General features: G+C 41.7%; 1 protein-coding gene across 4 annotated transcripts in view; it reads left to right on the plus strand.

Moving 5' to 3' along the window:
- Positions 1-16,007, plus strand: part of LOC124795204 (major facilitator superfamily domain-containing protein 10) — a 152,004-nt gene that overhangs the window by 41,763 nt on the left and 94,234 nt on the right. For 2 of the 4 annotated variants that reach the window (XM_047259112.1, XM_047259113.1), the window contains 2 exons: positions 3,685-4,025; positions 6,238-6,341. In XM_047259112.1, coding sequence (XP_047115068.1) covers positions 3,731-4,025; positions 6,238-6,341 — 399 coding nt within the window. In that variant the 5' untranslated portion in view covers positions 3,685-3,730. Of the gene's footprint in view, positions 1-2,786; positions 3,141-3,684; positions 4,026-6,237; positions 6,342-16,007 lie in introns of those variants that run through there. The other 2 variants (XM_047259111.1, XM_047259114.1) reach the window with 2 other exon arrangements.

Consider the following 16,007-nt stretch of genomic DNA (forward strand, 5'->3'; position numbering starts at 1 on the left):
GAGCTATATAGGCCAAGGGAAGTGTTTGATCCTAATTTATGGGATCGGGAGCTGCTGTTGAGCTATATAGGTGAAGGGAAGTGTCCGATTCCAGATGATATTGTGTTTAGTGGTATTTGGGAAGTTTTGTGATGTCGGTCTTTTTCGTAGCTTTGTGTGGTTTTGTATGGGGGTGGGTGTCTAAATTTGTTTATATTTAGATTGCCCCCACCCAAAAACACCCCATTTCCCGCGCTTGTCCCGGTAGTGTCATTAGGCTTTTTGTGGAAAGTGTGTGTGTTTGTTTTTCGATGTATCCTCATAATGTGTACGTACCGACTTTATTGCGCCATATTGGAATCGTGGTTTATGGTCGTTTCCGCCATATTTGTGACATCATGGGTCAAAGCAGAGGGGCGGGATCGGACGCTTCCGTATTTCCCACCTGCCTAATGTCATGTAGGGTCCCCGCAAGCACGCAGAAGTGCCATAGCATGACGTGGCATTTACTCAACTAATGTCTGAAGTAGTTCTGGAGAGAACAGACACCATGAATTCTGCAGGGCCGTCCATAAATCAGTGAGAGTACGAGAAGCACCATTTTAGAGCCTCCACCAGCTTGAACAGTCCCCTCTTGACACGCAGGGTCCATGGATTCATGGGGTTGTCTCCATACACTTACACACCCATCTGCTCGATACAATTTAAAACGAGATTCGTCTGATCAGGTAACATGTTTCCAGTCATCAATAGGCCAATGTTGATGTTGACGGGCCCAAGCAGCGTGTAAAGCTTTGTATCATGCAGTCATCAAGAGTACACAAGTGGGCCTTTGGCTCCAAAAGTCCACATTGATAATGTTTCGTTGAATGTTTCACACACTGACACTTGATGGCCCATCATTGAAATATGCAGCAATTTGCAGAAGGGTTGCACATCTATCATGATGAACAATTCTCTTCAGTTGTCGTTGGTCCCATTCTTGCAGGATCTTTTTCAGGTCACAGCAATGTTGGAGATTTGATGTTTTACTAGATTCCTGATATTCACAGTACACTCGTGAAGTGGTCACATGGGAAAATCCTCACTTCATCACTACCTTGGAGATATTGTGTCCCATCACTCGTGTGCCAACTATAACGTCACGTTCAAACTCACTTAAATCTTGATAACCTGTCATTGTAGCAGCAGTAACTGATCTAATAACTGTGCCAGATACTTATCTTATATAAGTGTTGCCAAATGCAGAGCCATATTCTACCTGTTTACATCTCTCTGTATTTGAATACGCATGCCTTTCCCGGTTTCTTTGTTGATGCAAGCACTCTCTTCTGTCATTGCCTGTTTATCTCAAGAGTCAACTCAGTGTCTCAGTCTATGCTCTTCACAATGTGTTCCATTTACTGCCTCCTAGGCTGTCCTCTTCCTTCCTTTCTCAACACTTTCCTTCTTGAATTTTAATGATAAAGGTACAAGTACCGTATTGTGTTTTCTTCCCTTTCAAGTCCTTTTATTAATGTTCTCTCTTCACTGTCTACCACGTTTGTTTTTCTGTCTTTCCAGCTTGTTCTTCTCATTTTCTGTCATATCCACATTTCAGCAACTTCAAGTAGATTCCTTTTCAGTCTACCCAGAGTCTATCTTCCACTTTGATAGAACAGTGTACTTCCCACAGATGATTTTACAAGGGATTTGCTGGCATTTGTCTTCATATATTTGCTGTTTAAAAGGCTTTTCTCAGTTGTAAATGTCTGTTTTGCCAAGCAGTCCTTCACTTCCACTAAGCATTTAGTATCAGCTGTGATTATACTTCTGACATAACAAAATTATTTCAACTGATCAATTCTGATGTCATCCGTTTTTAGATTGGTTTTAACTTATTGTATATTTTTCAAGACTCCCTTCAAACTTACTATATCTGAACATCTCTTTGGTTGCTTAAATTTATGTGCACTAGAGGAAAACTATGTTATCAGGACAACGAAGGTGGAGCACACTAGTCACTGTCACTAATACCTATTGTCACAAGAAAGTGAAGGTGGTAAACGTAATACTAGCGGAAAAATAATGACTATTAGCCACCACTCTGTTTGGAACTGACACTAATAGGAATGCTGTAAATAGGCTTTCCTATGTGTAGATCCACACTCAGTGACAGATGCATTAGAGTAGATGATGAAACAGATTCATAGGTTACGACTCTTATTGAACATTTATCCGGATGCGTTAGATAGGAGCCGTGCAGTGAGTTCGATACCAAACACTCAAAACACGTTTTGTACGAGAAAGATGACAAAGAATACCCGTTTAAAACACGCTTAGTCATCCTTCTGTTGGTGATTCTATGGTTTGAAATAGTTCTTCGTCCGTAATATTCAGATCGACATTAAGGATTACACCGCGCTGGTTTAACCTGTGATCTGTAATGTACACTAGTACCTGTTTACTACGAAACAGCGACGATTCTATTAAACCATTTGCAACTTGTGCGGAATATAGGTCCATTCTAATTATGTTTCTCCCTAGAGAACTGATGTTTGTTATGTTCCTTCGGTAACCTGGTTTTGCTCGAAAAACAGTTTTTCCCAAAGCCACCGGGTGCATGTTGTATACGCTTCCGGCCTTTCCCTTTACGGATATGTAGCTGAGTACCAAGAATTGAGATCATTGGTGCCGACTGCCGAGTATGGTCTGCGGAGCATGATTTGTTTTCTTGGATTGTTACATCTCTGGAATTAATGTGATCTGTGGATACGGGTATAGAGTATGTATATCTATGGTTAGCGGCATTTTAAGAAAGTGCAGGGGGAAGGTAGGTGGTGGGCGTGGTGTGGAAAGTGGAAAAGTGAATGCAGGTGATAGCGGAGAAAATGATTGTCAGATGGAGAGTGGGGGTGTCCTATATTCGTGCTCAGTACGTGTCTCATCGTGTCAAGACAGTTTGGTGATGGTTTGTGTAGTAGTTCAAAAATGTTTTAACGTGACAGTGAGCGAAGTGCCTGAAGTGTATTCGTGCACCATCGGCGTTATAGATATCTTTTTCAACAAGTGGTGAATCCGGAGAAATCATGTTTTAGTGAGTCATAGGTGCAGAAACCGGTTTTAATTTTCGGCAGTAGGTTTGTGGAACCCACAGCGCTTCCTCTTAAACATTCACGTTTGTAAGTATTGCACTGGAGTGATTTATTGCTATTGCAGCTATCCACACACATAGACGTGTTAAGTTTCGTATTCCACCTGACTTGAACATTCAGACAGATCCAGCATTATTACAGTTGTTGTTTTATTCATGTAAAGACGGTGGTGACCGATCGAATATATAAATTTATATATTTTTTTGTTTGCGTCTTACACTCCTCGGAAAAATTACCTAACGACCCCAGAAAGCCAGTGTATTTCAGTGGACCTTAAAATGCTTCAGTATATGGTGAATACTTTCACGTATCTGTTCATGTTCAAACTCTGTAAGCGTTGTACTAGTGTGCTATTAGATACACTTTTGTTATTAGAGTGGGGGCCTGTAAGTCTACTGTTAGTGCAGTCATGTATTAGTATAGTTTAATTTCATTAGTCAGTTATAAATTACTGCAAATGTAGAGCCTACTCTCACAAATATGGTGCACGTAACAAGGAGATCGGCATAACTAACTATAGTTCAACATGTTAATCACAAAACAGGGCTAATCAACATTGAAATTGTTCCAGGTTTCGTTAAAGAGGCGCAGAAAACTGCTTTCACACCTGCCTCACGATGGAGATGAGGGAAAGGACAAAACATGAAAAATCTGTAGACTCTGAAGAAGTTAAAAGTACTTCATTGGCTGCCACCAGTTTAAAATCCCACCCATCCGTTTACATTATTTTTGTGTCTCTGCTTCTTGATTTATTAGCTTTTACAATGATACTCCCACTGTTACCATCACTACTTGATCATTATCGACAAAATGACAAGCCTGATGGGTTGTATCCTTGGCTACTCAGTAAAATACGTTATTTTCAACAGATTGTGGGTGCTCCGGACAGATTTAACTCTGTCTTATTTGGCGGTAAGTACTGTACCCTTTCTTGTTTTACAATAATAGTACCTGTAACATACCATATTATTCTAATGTGTGTGGACACGTTTTAGTCATTAAAATATGCTCACTGTGTTGCACAAAAGCCTTGTGTGTCAGCTATCTGTTCTTGTCAACTTTGTTCTTCGAATTAAGCTCAATGTACTTGCGACCTTACACGGCAGAGATTAGAATCATCAGTCTAATAGGCTATATTTGAATGTTTTGAAGCACACAGCCTCCAAGAAAGTCCATAATTTTGCATGTACACAAACACTGTTGCAGGTAACTTGGATTATTTTACCCAGAATAGAATTTCTGTACTGTAAGTTTTGTTAGAGGAAAGTAAAGATATGCAGTTTTTAGATTGTATTTAAAGTATTACTGTACTTCATTAATTGAAAATAAATTAAAAAATACTGGCCTATGAAATGCTACGTCAGCAATGGTATGAGGAAAGCACTTGCTACATTTAAGGAATTTTGAATTGTGGATACTGTGGACAGAACAGAGCCATTAGTGCGTCTGTAGAATTGAATATTAAACTCGAATGTTGCAAGACAGTGAGTGCAAAGCAAATATGCTTACTAATGGCAGCACATTATACCCCACACATTTTATGGCATTTGTATCACTAACAGAAGTTATATATACACATTGGATCTCATGATGTGGAATTATTTTTTGTATTATAGCTCAAATAAAAGAATACTGTGACTGACAAGCTGCAGTAGGTGGGAGCATTGTTGCCGGCATGCAGCTGGACACCCTTAACAGAGTTTTGCATGTACAGTAACTTACAAAAAAAGCAACATGGAAAGCATGTGGCACTGAAGAAAAATCTAATATGGGGTGACAACAGCCACTTGACTCATTCAAATAGCAATCACAAGGTTATTTAATAGAAGTAGAAGCATTTTTCTCTTCCTATTCGACTAAGATTAGTGTTATTCATAGAACTGTGAGCAACTCTAGCTGGTATTCAGTTCTGTAGTTCTGACAATAAAGGAAACTCTTTGACGGTTGCGGGCAAAATGAAGAAGAGAATAACAGAGGGAGGCAACTGTTATAAAGAGTACCTCTGATCTAGCTTTATTAACAAGAATCATTTACTGATCACAAGTAACTGTCAGTATTGAATGGTTCTTCTTGCTGGTCTACCATCTTCCCTCCACCATGAGATGATATGATTGGCATGTGAATGTGTATTACCCAGGTACATAGCTATGGGTTGCTACAGTTACTTGGTTGTTTTGTTACAGTGCTTATGTGGAGGGCAGAAACAGCTTAAGGCTAGTCTTTTAAGCTAGGAAGACTTCATTCATTTTTAATGTTATGCTGTCAAGTTTCCTCTTTGACACTCAAGTTAGTTATTCATCTATATTGGTATTGTAAATGTTGCTCAACTTACATAGCTCAAATGAAGACCACAATACCGAGACCCCCCCCCCCCCCCCCCCTCTCTCTCTCTCTCTCTCTCTCTCTCTCTCTCTCTCTCTCTCTCTCTCTCTCTCTGCAAATTTTGATGGTCTTATTGGCCGAAAGCTTAGTTTGTGACAGTCTTCTTGTTGTGCCTATCTGCGACTCAGCATCTCCACTCTATATGATGAGTAGCAACTTTGCTTTTCATTATCCAAACCTTTACTTACTGTATCAGTTTAAAACAAAGTCCACAGTACAACAAACCAAAATTCAGTTGCATAACTAATGTCAAAAGTGTAATCCAACCGGCAAAAGAAAACCAATATCACCAATACCTGCCAGCCACAGTCAAACACAATTACCAAACACTAACAAGAAAAACTCCAAAACAACATCAGATGACTCACTAACAGAGCAAAAAATAGTGTTGAAAGATAAATATCCAACATAAGAGTGCCACCAGGTAATGAGTCACATTGTCTACAAACATGACATGACAAAGACACCATACCACCATGAAGTAATTGCACATTTGGCTGGCCTGAGACTCATTCAGGGAGGCTACCTCTTCTCCATCAGTAAAACACTGAGACTGATTGGTAACATATTGCTGTGATAGCCCCTAAACTTTGCTTTCACATTCAAATTAGCCCACAGAAAATAAAATCTTCAGCAGAGTTAGCTGAACGCTTAAAAAGAAAAGATTTATTGAGTGTTGTAAATATGTTAATGCTGCAAAAACAAATATTATCTACAATATTTTATTTTGTGTGTGTTCCAGGATTTTTAGGTTCAATGTACTCATTCCTCCAGTTCCTAGCATCTCCACTTGTTGGTGGAGTATCTGATGTTTATGGCCGTAAGCCAGTAATGCTTGTCTGCCTTGTAAGTAATCACAATTTCATTAAAACTTAAATTCTTTAAGAAACTGGAAACTATTAGTCGACATAACCATTTTGTTCCCTTTTATTATTTTTGGGCTTGCTATCAAATATGAAATGTTTGTATTATAAAGCACTCATAACTACTTTTCACTTAATTGTAATGGTATGTTGAATATCCTAAGTTAGTTGTATAATCACACACACATTCTTGGGAATTGCTTTATACTCAATTTAAAGTGATATTGGCTGTTTATTGACCATGCCTGTTTCAAAAATATGAAAATGGCATGTATATTGACTGAACCAACATTGTTTTGAGGCACAAATCTTATCCTCATCCTAAAATGGCTATACAAAAACATTTAACAAAGGTACACATCCCCCTGGGGGCTCACCACTGGTGGGTTTGTGCTTGGCTACCACGGGGCCCCAGACTTTGCAGCATTTTTTCCTTTTTCCTGTGCTGCATGTCTATACTCTTGTTATTCTTTTTCTTGGGGAACATGTCTGGTTTATTATTGGGAATGTTCTGCATTCTGTCGCTGACGAGCGAACAGTCTCACCTTTGTTTTTCGCTCCCTTTTCCTTTCTTTTTTCTCTTCTACTCTCCTCTCCTTCCTCCATTTCGGCATTTGAGGACCCTGTGCACTCCTGAAGGCCGGCCCACATGTCTGATGCATAACAGGTGACAGGGTAACGCGTTATTCCCAACCCCAGTCAAGAGATAGGGTTCGCACATGCCCCCTGATACAGGTCAGGCCCAGGGAGGGGTGACTGCCTGAGCTGTAACCTTCCCAAATAGCAAATTGGTTCCTCTGTCAGGTGTTTGGGAGGTGTGACCTGAGGTGTGAACAATCACTTAAGGTGGGTGCGTCCCTTGTGAAGGGAGCCCTCAGTTGGAAGGAGTGTGCCATCAGAGACGCTGGCAATCATATAGGGATTTCCTCACAATGAGTCAATCATCCTCCCACTCAACATCTATAAAACGCAAACATAATGAGGCTAACGATTCAGAGACCCTTCCCGCTGCATCACAGTTCCTCATGGTCTCGTTTACTGAAGATGGTCAGTCCTTTGCCATGGTGAATCCATTTATTATTCACGAAGGTGTAGACACAATTGCTGGCCCTGTGAAATCCAGCCCTCGTTTACGGATTGGCACTTTTCTGTTGGAGACCACTTCTGATTCTCAAGCACAGCTGCTGCTTGCTGCCTCGCTTCTCCGCGGTTACCCTGGTCATGTTGAGGCCCATAGAACCTTGAATTCTTCCTGTGGTGTAATTTACGCTCTTTCTCACTTTTGATAGAGTGGTGCTTCCGTCAAAGCTCAGATTAGGCTATGAAATTATCACTGTTCAGCTGTACATTCCGAACCCGATGCGCTGCTACCAGTGTCATAATTTCAATCACACTAGAATGTCTTGTCAACACCCAGCCACATGTCTTTCTGTGGTAGGGATATGCATGAGGGTGATTGTCCACCTCCTTTTCCCCACCGTATAAACTGCAATAGCGGCCATGCCGTCGCCTCTTGGAATTGTCCAGTGTATCTTGATCAGCGAGCTGTTCGAAAGGTTAGGGTAAAGGAAAAGGTGCCTTGTCCAGTCACTCACAAGTTACTGGCTAGTTGCAAACCCTGGGTTCTCCCATCTGGTACCTATAGTTCGGTTCTTGTTACCCCTCGCTCCATGAAGGACACGGCCACGCAGACATGCGACCTCAAATTCAGCTCTGAGGTTGTGAAATCTCCTAGTGTCAAGGTAGCATCACCATACCAGCTGTGTGACAAGCCATCAAACACTTGCCTCAAGGGACAAAGCCACCAGCTGCACAACCTGTAGGCCGGAAAGAACAAAAGGAGTACTTCTGTGAAGATTTCCTCTGTCCCTCCAGGCAAATAAGACCCCAGTCTCCATCCAACCGGAAAGGCTCGAAGAATTCCACCAAAGGCGAATGGTCTTCTCCTTTGCCACCTCGAAGATCCTCTTCTATGATGTTGCTATGTGATACCTTAGCCTGGCCAGACTTCATGTCACTGGAGCGCACCAACAACTGTTTTCTCAGTGTTGGACTCCACAGACCGTCTGCACAAGCAAGCTGATGCTTCTACGGACCCCATGGAGCAGGATCCTCCTGCTTCCATGTCCTGTAGCAGTGCCTCTTCCCCAGCTGTCACTTGGCAGCAGCCGAGGTGACACCCCTCCATCTCTTCATCATCATTCCAATGGAACGTTCACGGCCTTCAGTCCCACAAAGAGGATTTACTGTTGCTTTTAGTGTCGCAGTGTCTCCTTGTACTCTGCCTTCAAGAAATGAAATAAATCCCTTACGACTGCTTCGAGCTTTCAAATTTCTTACTGATTCATTTTGATCTTCCCCCTGAGGTCGGGATTCCATCTCGTGGGAGTGTCATGGTGCTCATATGGGATGATTACCAATCTTCAGGCTGTTGTAGTTCGCCTTTTGCTTCCCCACCTGACTTTTTCCCCCTCTACCATAAACGTCCCTCCATCATTTGCTGTCACCAGGGCAGACTTCCTTCAACTTATTGGACAGTTACCTCCAACCTTTTTGCTACTCGGTGACTTTAATACACATAATCCCCTTTGGAATTCTCTCAGGACCTGCCAGAGAGGTGCACTGTTGGCTGACCTTCTTAACCAACTTAACCTCTTCTGCCTTAACACTGGAGCACCCACTTTCCTTTCCGACTCCTCGCACACCTATTCCCATTTGGACCTCTCCTTGTGCACTGCCCAGTTTGCCCCTCATCTTGAGTGGTCCATTCTTCCTGACACCTCCTCCAGCGACCATTTCCCGTGTGCTATCAGTTTGCTGACTCCTACCCCATCCTCGTGAACACCTAAGTGACAGCTTCTGAAGGCTGACTGGTAGCTTCACTTCTCCCTGGCGACCTTTGAAGAACAAGATTTCCCCAGTTGTGATGACCAGGTAGAATATCTCAAAAACATTATCCTTACTGCTGAAGAACGTTCCATCCCCCGCACTTCTTCTTCACCACATTGTGTCAGAGTTCATTGGTGGACTGAGGCATGCCACGGCGCAGTTTGCGCACAGAGATGTGCTCTCCGCGTTTTTAACTGCCACCTTATGAAGGCAAACTGCATTCATTATAAACAGATGCTTGCAAAGTGTTGTTGCACTCTTCAGGATAGCAAAAGAGCTAGCCAGATTTCATTCACTAGTTCTTTTAACAGTTCCACAACTTCCTCGGTCATGTGGGCCAACTTCCGATGGCTCTCTGAAACAAAGATCCATTCCCAAATTTCCGGTCTGACAGTACCTGATGATACCATCGTGGACCCTATTGCTATCTCCAACACACTGGGCTGCCATTTTGTGGAAGTTTTGAGCTCTTCCACTGTCACCCTGCCTTCCTCCATCGGAAACAAGTGGAGGAGGCTCGGGCAATCCCCTTCTCTTCTCCGAATCGTGTGTGCTCTCAGTTCATCCCGATCCTCTGCCCCAGGCCCAGATGCCATCCATATTCAGGTGTTGCAGCACCTTTCTCTTGCGGGCAAGCACACTTTCTGCTTAACAGGTACAACCACGTCTGAGCAGAGGGCACATTTCCTGGACGCTGGCGTGGATCCACAGTCATACCCATACCTAATCCCGGTAAAGACGAAAACCTTCCTTCTAGCTACTGCCTCATCTCTCTTACCAGCTGCGTCTGCAAGGAGATGGAATGTATGATTCATGCCCAGCTGGTGTGGTGGCTAGAGTCTCACCATGTACTAGTGAATGCACTGTGTGGATTTCGAGTGTGGCGTTCTGCAGTTGACCATCTCGTTACTTTGTCCACCCATATCCTGAATGGTTTTCTGTGGAAATCCCAGACTGTGGCCATGTTTTTTTTATTTGGAGGAGGCCTAAGACACCTGCTGGAGAACTGGTATCCTCATACTCTTTATACATGGGGCTTCCGTGGGCACCTGCCCTGTTTTCTTTGGGCATTTTTACAAGCCCAAGTTTTCAAGGTGTGTATGGGTTCTGCCTTGTCAGACATCTTTATCAAGGAAAATGGTGTGCTTCAGGGTTCCGTCCTGAGTGTCATCCTCTTTGCTATTGCCATTAACCCTGTAATGGTCCGTCTCGCGCCAGGCATCTCTGGCTCCCTTTTTGTTGATGATTTTCCCATCTATTGCAGTTCTCCACAGACATGTCTCATTGAGTGGCGTCTTTAGTGCTGTCTTGATTGTCTTTACTCCTGGAGCATCGACAATGGCTTTCACTTTTCCACTGACAAAACCGTGCGTATGAATTTCTGGTGCCGCAAATGGTTTCTCCCACCATTTCTCCATTTTAGGCTTGTTCCCCTTCCATTCGTTGAAACTATGAAATTCCTGGGGCTCGTGCTCGAGAGGAAACTCTCTTGGTCCTCCCATGTATCTTACCTGACAGTCCGCTGTATGCGGTCCCCAAATGTCCTACGTGTCCTCAATGGTACTTCCTGGGGTGCCGATCGAACTACCTTCCTCCGTTTGTACTGGTCCCTTGTCCATTCGAAACTCAATCATGGGGGCTTTGTTTATGCATCTGCACGCCCGTCCCTCTTATGCCGTCTCAACACTATCCACCATCGTGGCATCTGTTTGGCCATGGGTGCCTTTTACTCTAGCCTGGTTGAGTATGTATCCTGAAGCTGCTGAACAACAACTGCCCTACGACTGTGACTTTCTCTTCAGAAGGTATGCATGCTGTTTGTCTGTCATACATGACCACCCATCCTATGCCTCCTCCTTTGATGATTCCTTTGATCGTGAGTATGGGGCTCGTCCCTCTTCTCTATTACCTCTGGAGTCCGCTTTCAGCACTTCTTATGGCAGCTTAACTTCACATTACCTGTGACTTCCGGTGGATGTGAACCCTTCACCACCTTGTCTTCGTGAAGCGGCACATGTTAACCTAGGCCTTCATTCGCTTCCTAAGGACACTACTCCAGCCTCGGTCTATTGCTTTCAGTTTCGCTACCTTCACATGGAACTTCACAATACTGCCTTTGTATACACTGATAGCTCTCGGACTGACTGTGGGGTCGGGTGTGCATTCCTCATTGGACCCCATGTCTTTAGATACTGGCTTCCCGCACATTCCTCAGTATTTACAACCGAGCTCTTCACCATGCATCAGGCCACAGAGTACGTCCGGCGGCACAGGCTTTTCAATTGTGTCCTCTGCTCAGACTCACTCAGTTCCCTTCAAAGACTGTGTGCTATACACTGCCAATCCCTTAGTGCAGCGGGTCCAGGAAAAGTGTCACTTGTTCACTCTTGGTGGAGCCAGTGTCGTGTTTCTGTGGGTTCCTGGTCATGTCGGGCTGCCAGGAAACGAGGCTACTGATGCTGCTGCAGTCCTCGTACTTCAGCCCACGAGTACCTATATTCCCTCCAATGATCTCTGCATTGCTGTCTGTCGGTGGGAGGAGATTGTTTTAACTCGGCTGCATATTGGGCAGATGTTAAGTCCCATAGTGCTCAGAGCCATTTAGAGCATATTGGGCACTGCCTTCTTAGCCATTGTCGTTGGCCAAGTGGCACTACCCCACCACTTTGTACATATTGCACCCAAATTTTGACTGTCTGCCACTTCCTGATGGACTGCCCTTTTTTTTAACCATTTGCATTCCAGCTTGGGTTTGCCGTTTGATTTATCAGCCGGTTTAGCGAATGATGCATGGGCTGTCAGCCGCATTTTACTTTTTATCTGCCGAAGAAATATGGTGAAGGCCATTTAATTTTTAGTTTTGTATATCCATTTCTGTATCGTGTCATTTTTAGCCCTTTTTCCACGTGCCTGTTTTGAGCTATCTTCTCTTTGTCAATTGGGACTGACATATAGTCGTTTAATTTTCAGTTGGTGAAGAAGTTAATACCAACTACATTTCAGTGTGCACTTTGATGTCAGTATTAATATTGACTGCAGGCCACACAGGGGGAAAAAGCTAGAAATAAACATCAAATTAGTGTGCAGGGTCAATATTGACACTGCTATTTAGTCTATTAAGGGGAGTGAGACTGCCCATCTTGCCAGTGTTAAATTTGCAAACTTTGTGTATTGTCTTCTCAGGAACTGATACACCTAGAACTTTGAAATTTTGGCAGCTGCTTTCAGCATGCATTGTTAGCTTTATGAAGCAGAATCAATGTTTCTTTCTTCTTGGTATAATATTTATTAATTTTTTTTACCGCTAAGTAATTTTTACTAGGAGAAAATTTCATATAAATCTCCCTGATTTTTGCCGTTACTGTAGTTCAGTGGTGCCTTCTGTTTTTTAGCATTTCTGAAAATTTGAATGTCATGTGTAGTGATTGGTGAGATAGAGGTTGCATTTACACTAGACTCGCGCTAATCTGGCCATTCCTGGTACATATGGGTGCCAGATTATTGAGTGCCTGAAATTTATTTTATTCATTTATTTCGTTTTTTACTTATTTTGAAAACATAGTGTATATAGTGTACTGGACTTTATTAAACCGAAGGATTCAATTTTAAAACATAGGGGATATACTTTATTAAATCCAAAAATACATTAATTTGCAAAGAAAACTTAGTCCTCGAGTGTATACTGTACACAATTGAACAGTTGTATCACTCACTATGAAACATGTCCCTAATTTTTAACTGTCGCAATGATGGTACACGATGTTGGCCTGCTTTATCACACAACCGCTTTACAAGTATTACATCGGTACTGCATGTATCTAATTGTTCCATAATGTACTCCAGGAAGACCTCGGCCACTTCAGCACCAGCAGTGTGAGAAATCTTCATGCTCTCTCCTTCATCACTACTTTTTGTACACTTTTGATTATTTCTTCATGTGTTAAAGTTTGGTCCATATCACAGTTTTCCTCATTCAGCCACTTAGTAGCATCATCATCAATTTCTTCTCCTCCTGGAAGGTTGTGGAACATGGCAGTGTACAAAGTAACTGATAATTCTGAATTGACTGGCTCATCGCTGTCACTCACTACTGGATCCAAAACGACATCAATGGATGGCCACAATTTTCTCCAGCTCTTCATTATGTTAGCAATCTCTACTTTATCCCATGCTTCGGGTGCTTGGAAAATGACATCACGTATGTTAATTGCTTTCCACACCTTCAGCATAGTCTCAATAGTCATTTTCACTTTCATTCAGCAAGGAGATGAGAAGTGACTGTCAATAATGGTGGTTGATTGATTCCAAACTTCCCTGGTCCATGTATATCATCTGACTTTAGAGAAACATCTGAAGGATGACTGGGAGCATTGTCAGATATAAGGATAGCTTTCAGTGGAAGCTTTTTCTTCTATAGCTCTTTCCTCACTGCTGATACAAACATTTCATGGAGCCACCGAGAGAATATTTGTCTGTCCATCCACACTTTCTTCTGTGTGCAATACTGAACTGGTAGAGTATTTATGTCAGTGTGTTGAAAACAACATGGATGTTGGGTTTCTCCAATCACCATAAGTGGTAGTTTATGACTTCCATTTGGATTACAACATGCCATTAATGTTACCCACTGTTTCTGTTGTTCGTAACCACAAGCTTCCTTCTTGTTCTAGGCAGCTAATGTTTTTGAAGGAAGCATCTTGTAAAAGATCCCTGTTTCATCAGCATTATACAAGACATCAGCAGTTAAATCTTCTTCCTCTATTATCTTCCATATCTTGCTTACAAACTCGAAAGCATCCTTGTTATTAGCTGAGCGACTTTCCCCGGTGACTGTCAGCTGCCGAATGCCATTTCATTTTTTTCCAGTTTGATAGCCAACCTTCGCTCGCTGCAAACAAGTTACTACCACCAAGTTGTTCGTTAAATGCATCTGCTTTTTCCTTTATAATTGGGCCACAGACTGGAATTCCTTCACTGCGTTGTTGTATGAACGATCTGTAAACAGCTACGTCCAGTTCTTCATTCTCACTCTTTCGCATAAACTTCCAGTTTCCCAACTTGCTATCCATTTGTGTTGAGTACTGTCGAATAACATCTTCTTTCTTTTTGATGTTATAAATAGTTGCTTGTCCAACACTGATCTCAGCAGCAATGGCTTTCTGCGAAGAACCTTGATTTAACTTACCTAAAATTTCTAGTTTCTGCTTGAGGTCTAGCGTAACGTGTTTCCTTTTAGAAGACATGATTCCAAACTGTAAAAAAAGCTAAAATTTCAAATACAGTATATAAAGCATTGTTTAACTAAGCATTGTTGTGCACGATAATTCACTGTGCACATGTTTTTATATGTGCGCCGAATTACTGAGAGGCCATCCTACTGAGGGCCGGATTACCGAGTGTCTAGTGTAGTAGGCTACTGAATGTCAAATCATAGAAAATATGATTAAACTAATCTATTATTAAAAATTTATGGTTACCTCATGTTTTTATCAAAGTTCAGCAGAGTAATCTGGGGACTCCTCTTCTGATTCTTGTTATTCATCTAGACTCTTTCTCCGTCTTGCTGCTCTTGCTTTCTTTGTATTAGATTCAACTGCATACTGAGACATGTTGACTCAGTTTATCCAGAAGCTGAAGACCTTTGATGATAACATCAGGAACTATGCTAAGCCTAACAATGACCTTTAATCTACCTAGATGACCAACACTGAATGAAATAACAGCATCGTTGACTCCCCATTTCAAATCTTTTATCCCATCAAAGACATTCTTACACACAAAAGTCCATACGAGGGTGTTGAATGACCCGTTTTGTTGAATCTGGGTATAACCATGAAAACTTGAGGTTTGAAATACTCGCTTTGAAGGTGAAGGTGAAAGCAATCCAGTGTTAAGAAATTTTGTAAATACCACAACAGCCTCTAATCACAGATATTTGTTCATTCAGTTACCATTTTCAGATTGATCTGCCTCTGTAAAGTAAACAGAGTAAGCAAATAAAATATATAGTCATAAATGGCATCATAATATAGAATAAAACTGTGATAAAATGGGAAATACTCATGAACCATAGTGTCCGATCATCGCTGGCATACTGTACGCTGATACTATGCTGGTAACGACCTGACGTTATGGTTTTTGAGTGTCACATTTTATAATGATTTTACTCTGTGATTATGCCACTTACAGCTATATATATTATTTGCTTAATCTTTTAACTTTATAAAGATTGATATGTTTGAAGATGACACTGAATCCTGAATCTGGCACAAACAGCACTCATGACTCAAAACACTAACTCACAGATCAAAAACACAGCTAGTTGCTGCGATAAAGGTCCCAACCAAATGACCAAAGTTTGTGCAACAGAAGAGTGAAATCCACACCCTCCATTGTCTGAAGTTTTGGGAAATGCAAAATAAAAACCACATCAGAAGTTGTCTCTCTTTCCTGACTGAACATACAATTTTGAAAAACAGAATAAAAATATTTCGTATTAGAATTGCTGAAAAACTTTTCTACCAGTTGAAACAGAAACTGGCAAATTATTTTAGAGGCTTAAAAACTGAAAATGTATTTTTTTTACCATTAAAGCTAATAGATTTCTTTAATAATAATCACTGTAAATACTCACATTAATCATAATTTGTTTTATTAAACAGTAGAAAGTGTTATTATCAAACAATGGAAAATCCAGGATCAAATGTAACAATATTATGAAAAGGAAAGTTGTCACTCACCGTATAGTGGAGATGCTGAG

This window comes from Schistocerca piceifrons, chromosome 4 (genome assembly GCF_021461385.2).
Source record: "Schistocerca piceifrons isolate TAMUIC-IGC-003096 chromosome 4, iqSchPice1.1, whole genome shotgun sequence".
In the NCBI taxonomy this organism is placed as follows: Eukaryota; Metazoa; Arthropoda; class Insecta; order Orthoptera; family Acrididae; genus Schistocerca; species Schistocerca piceifrons.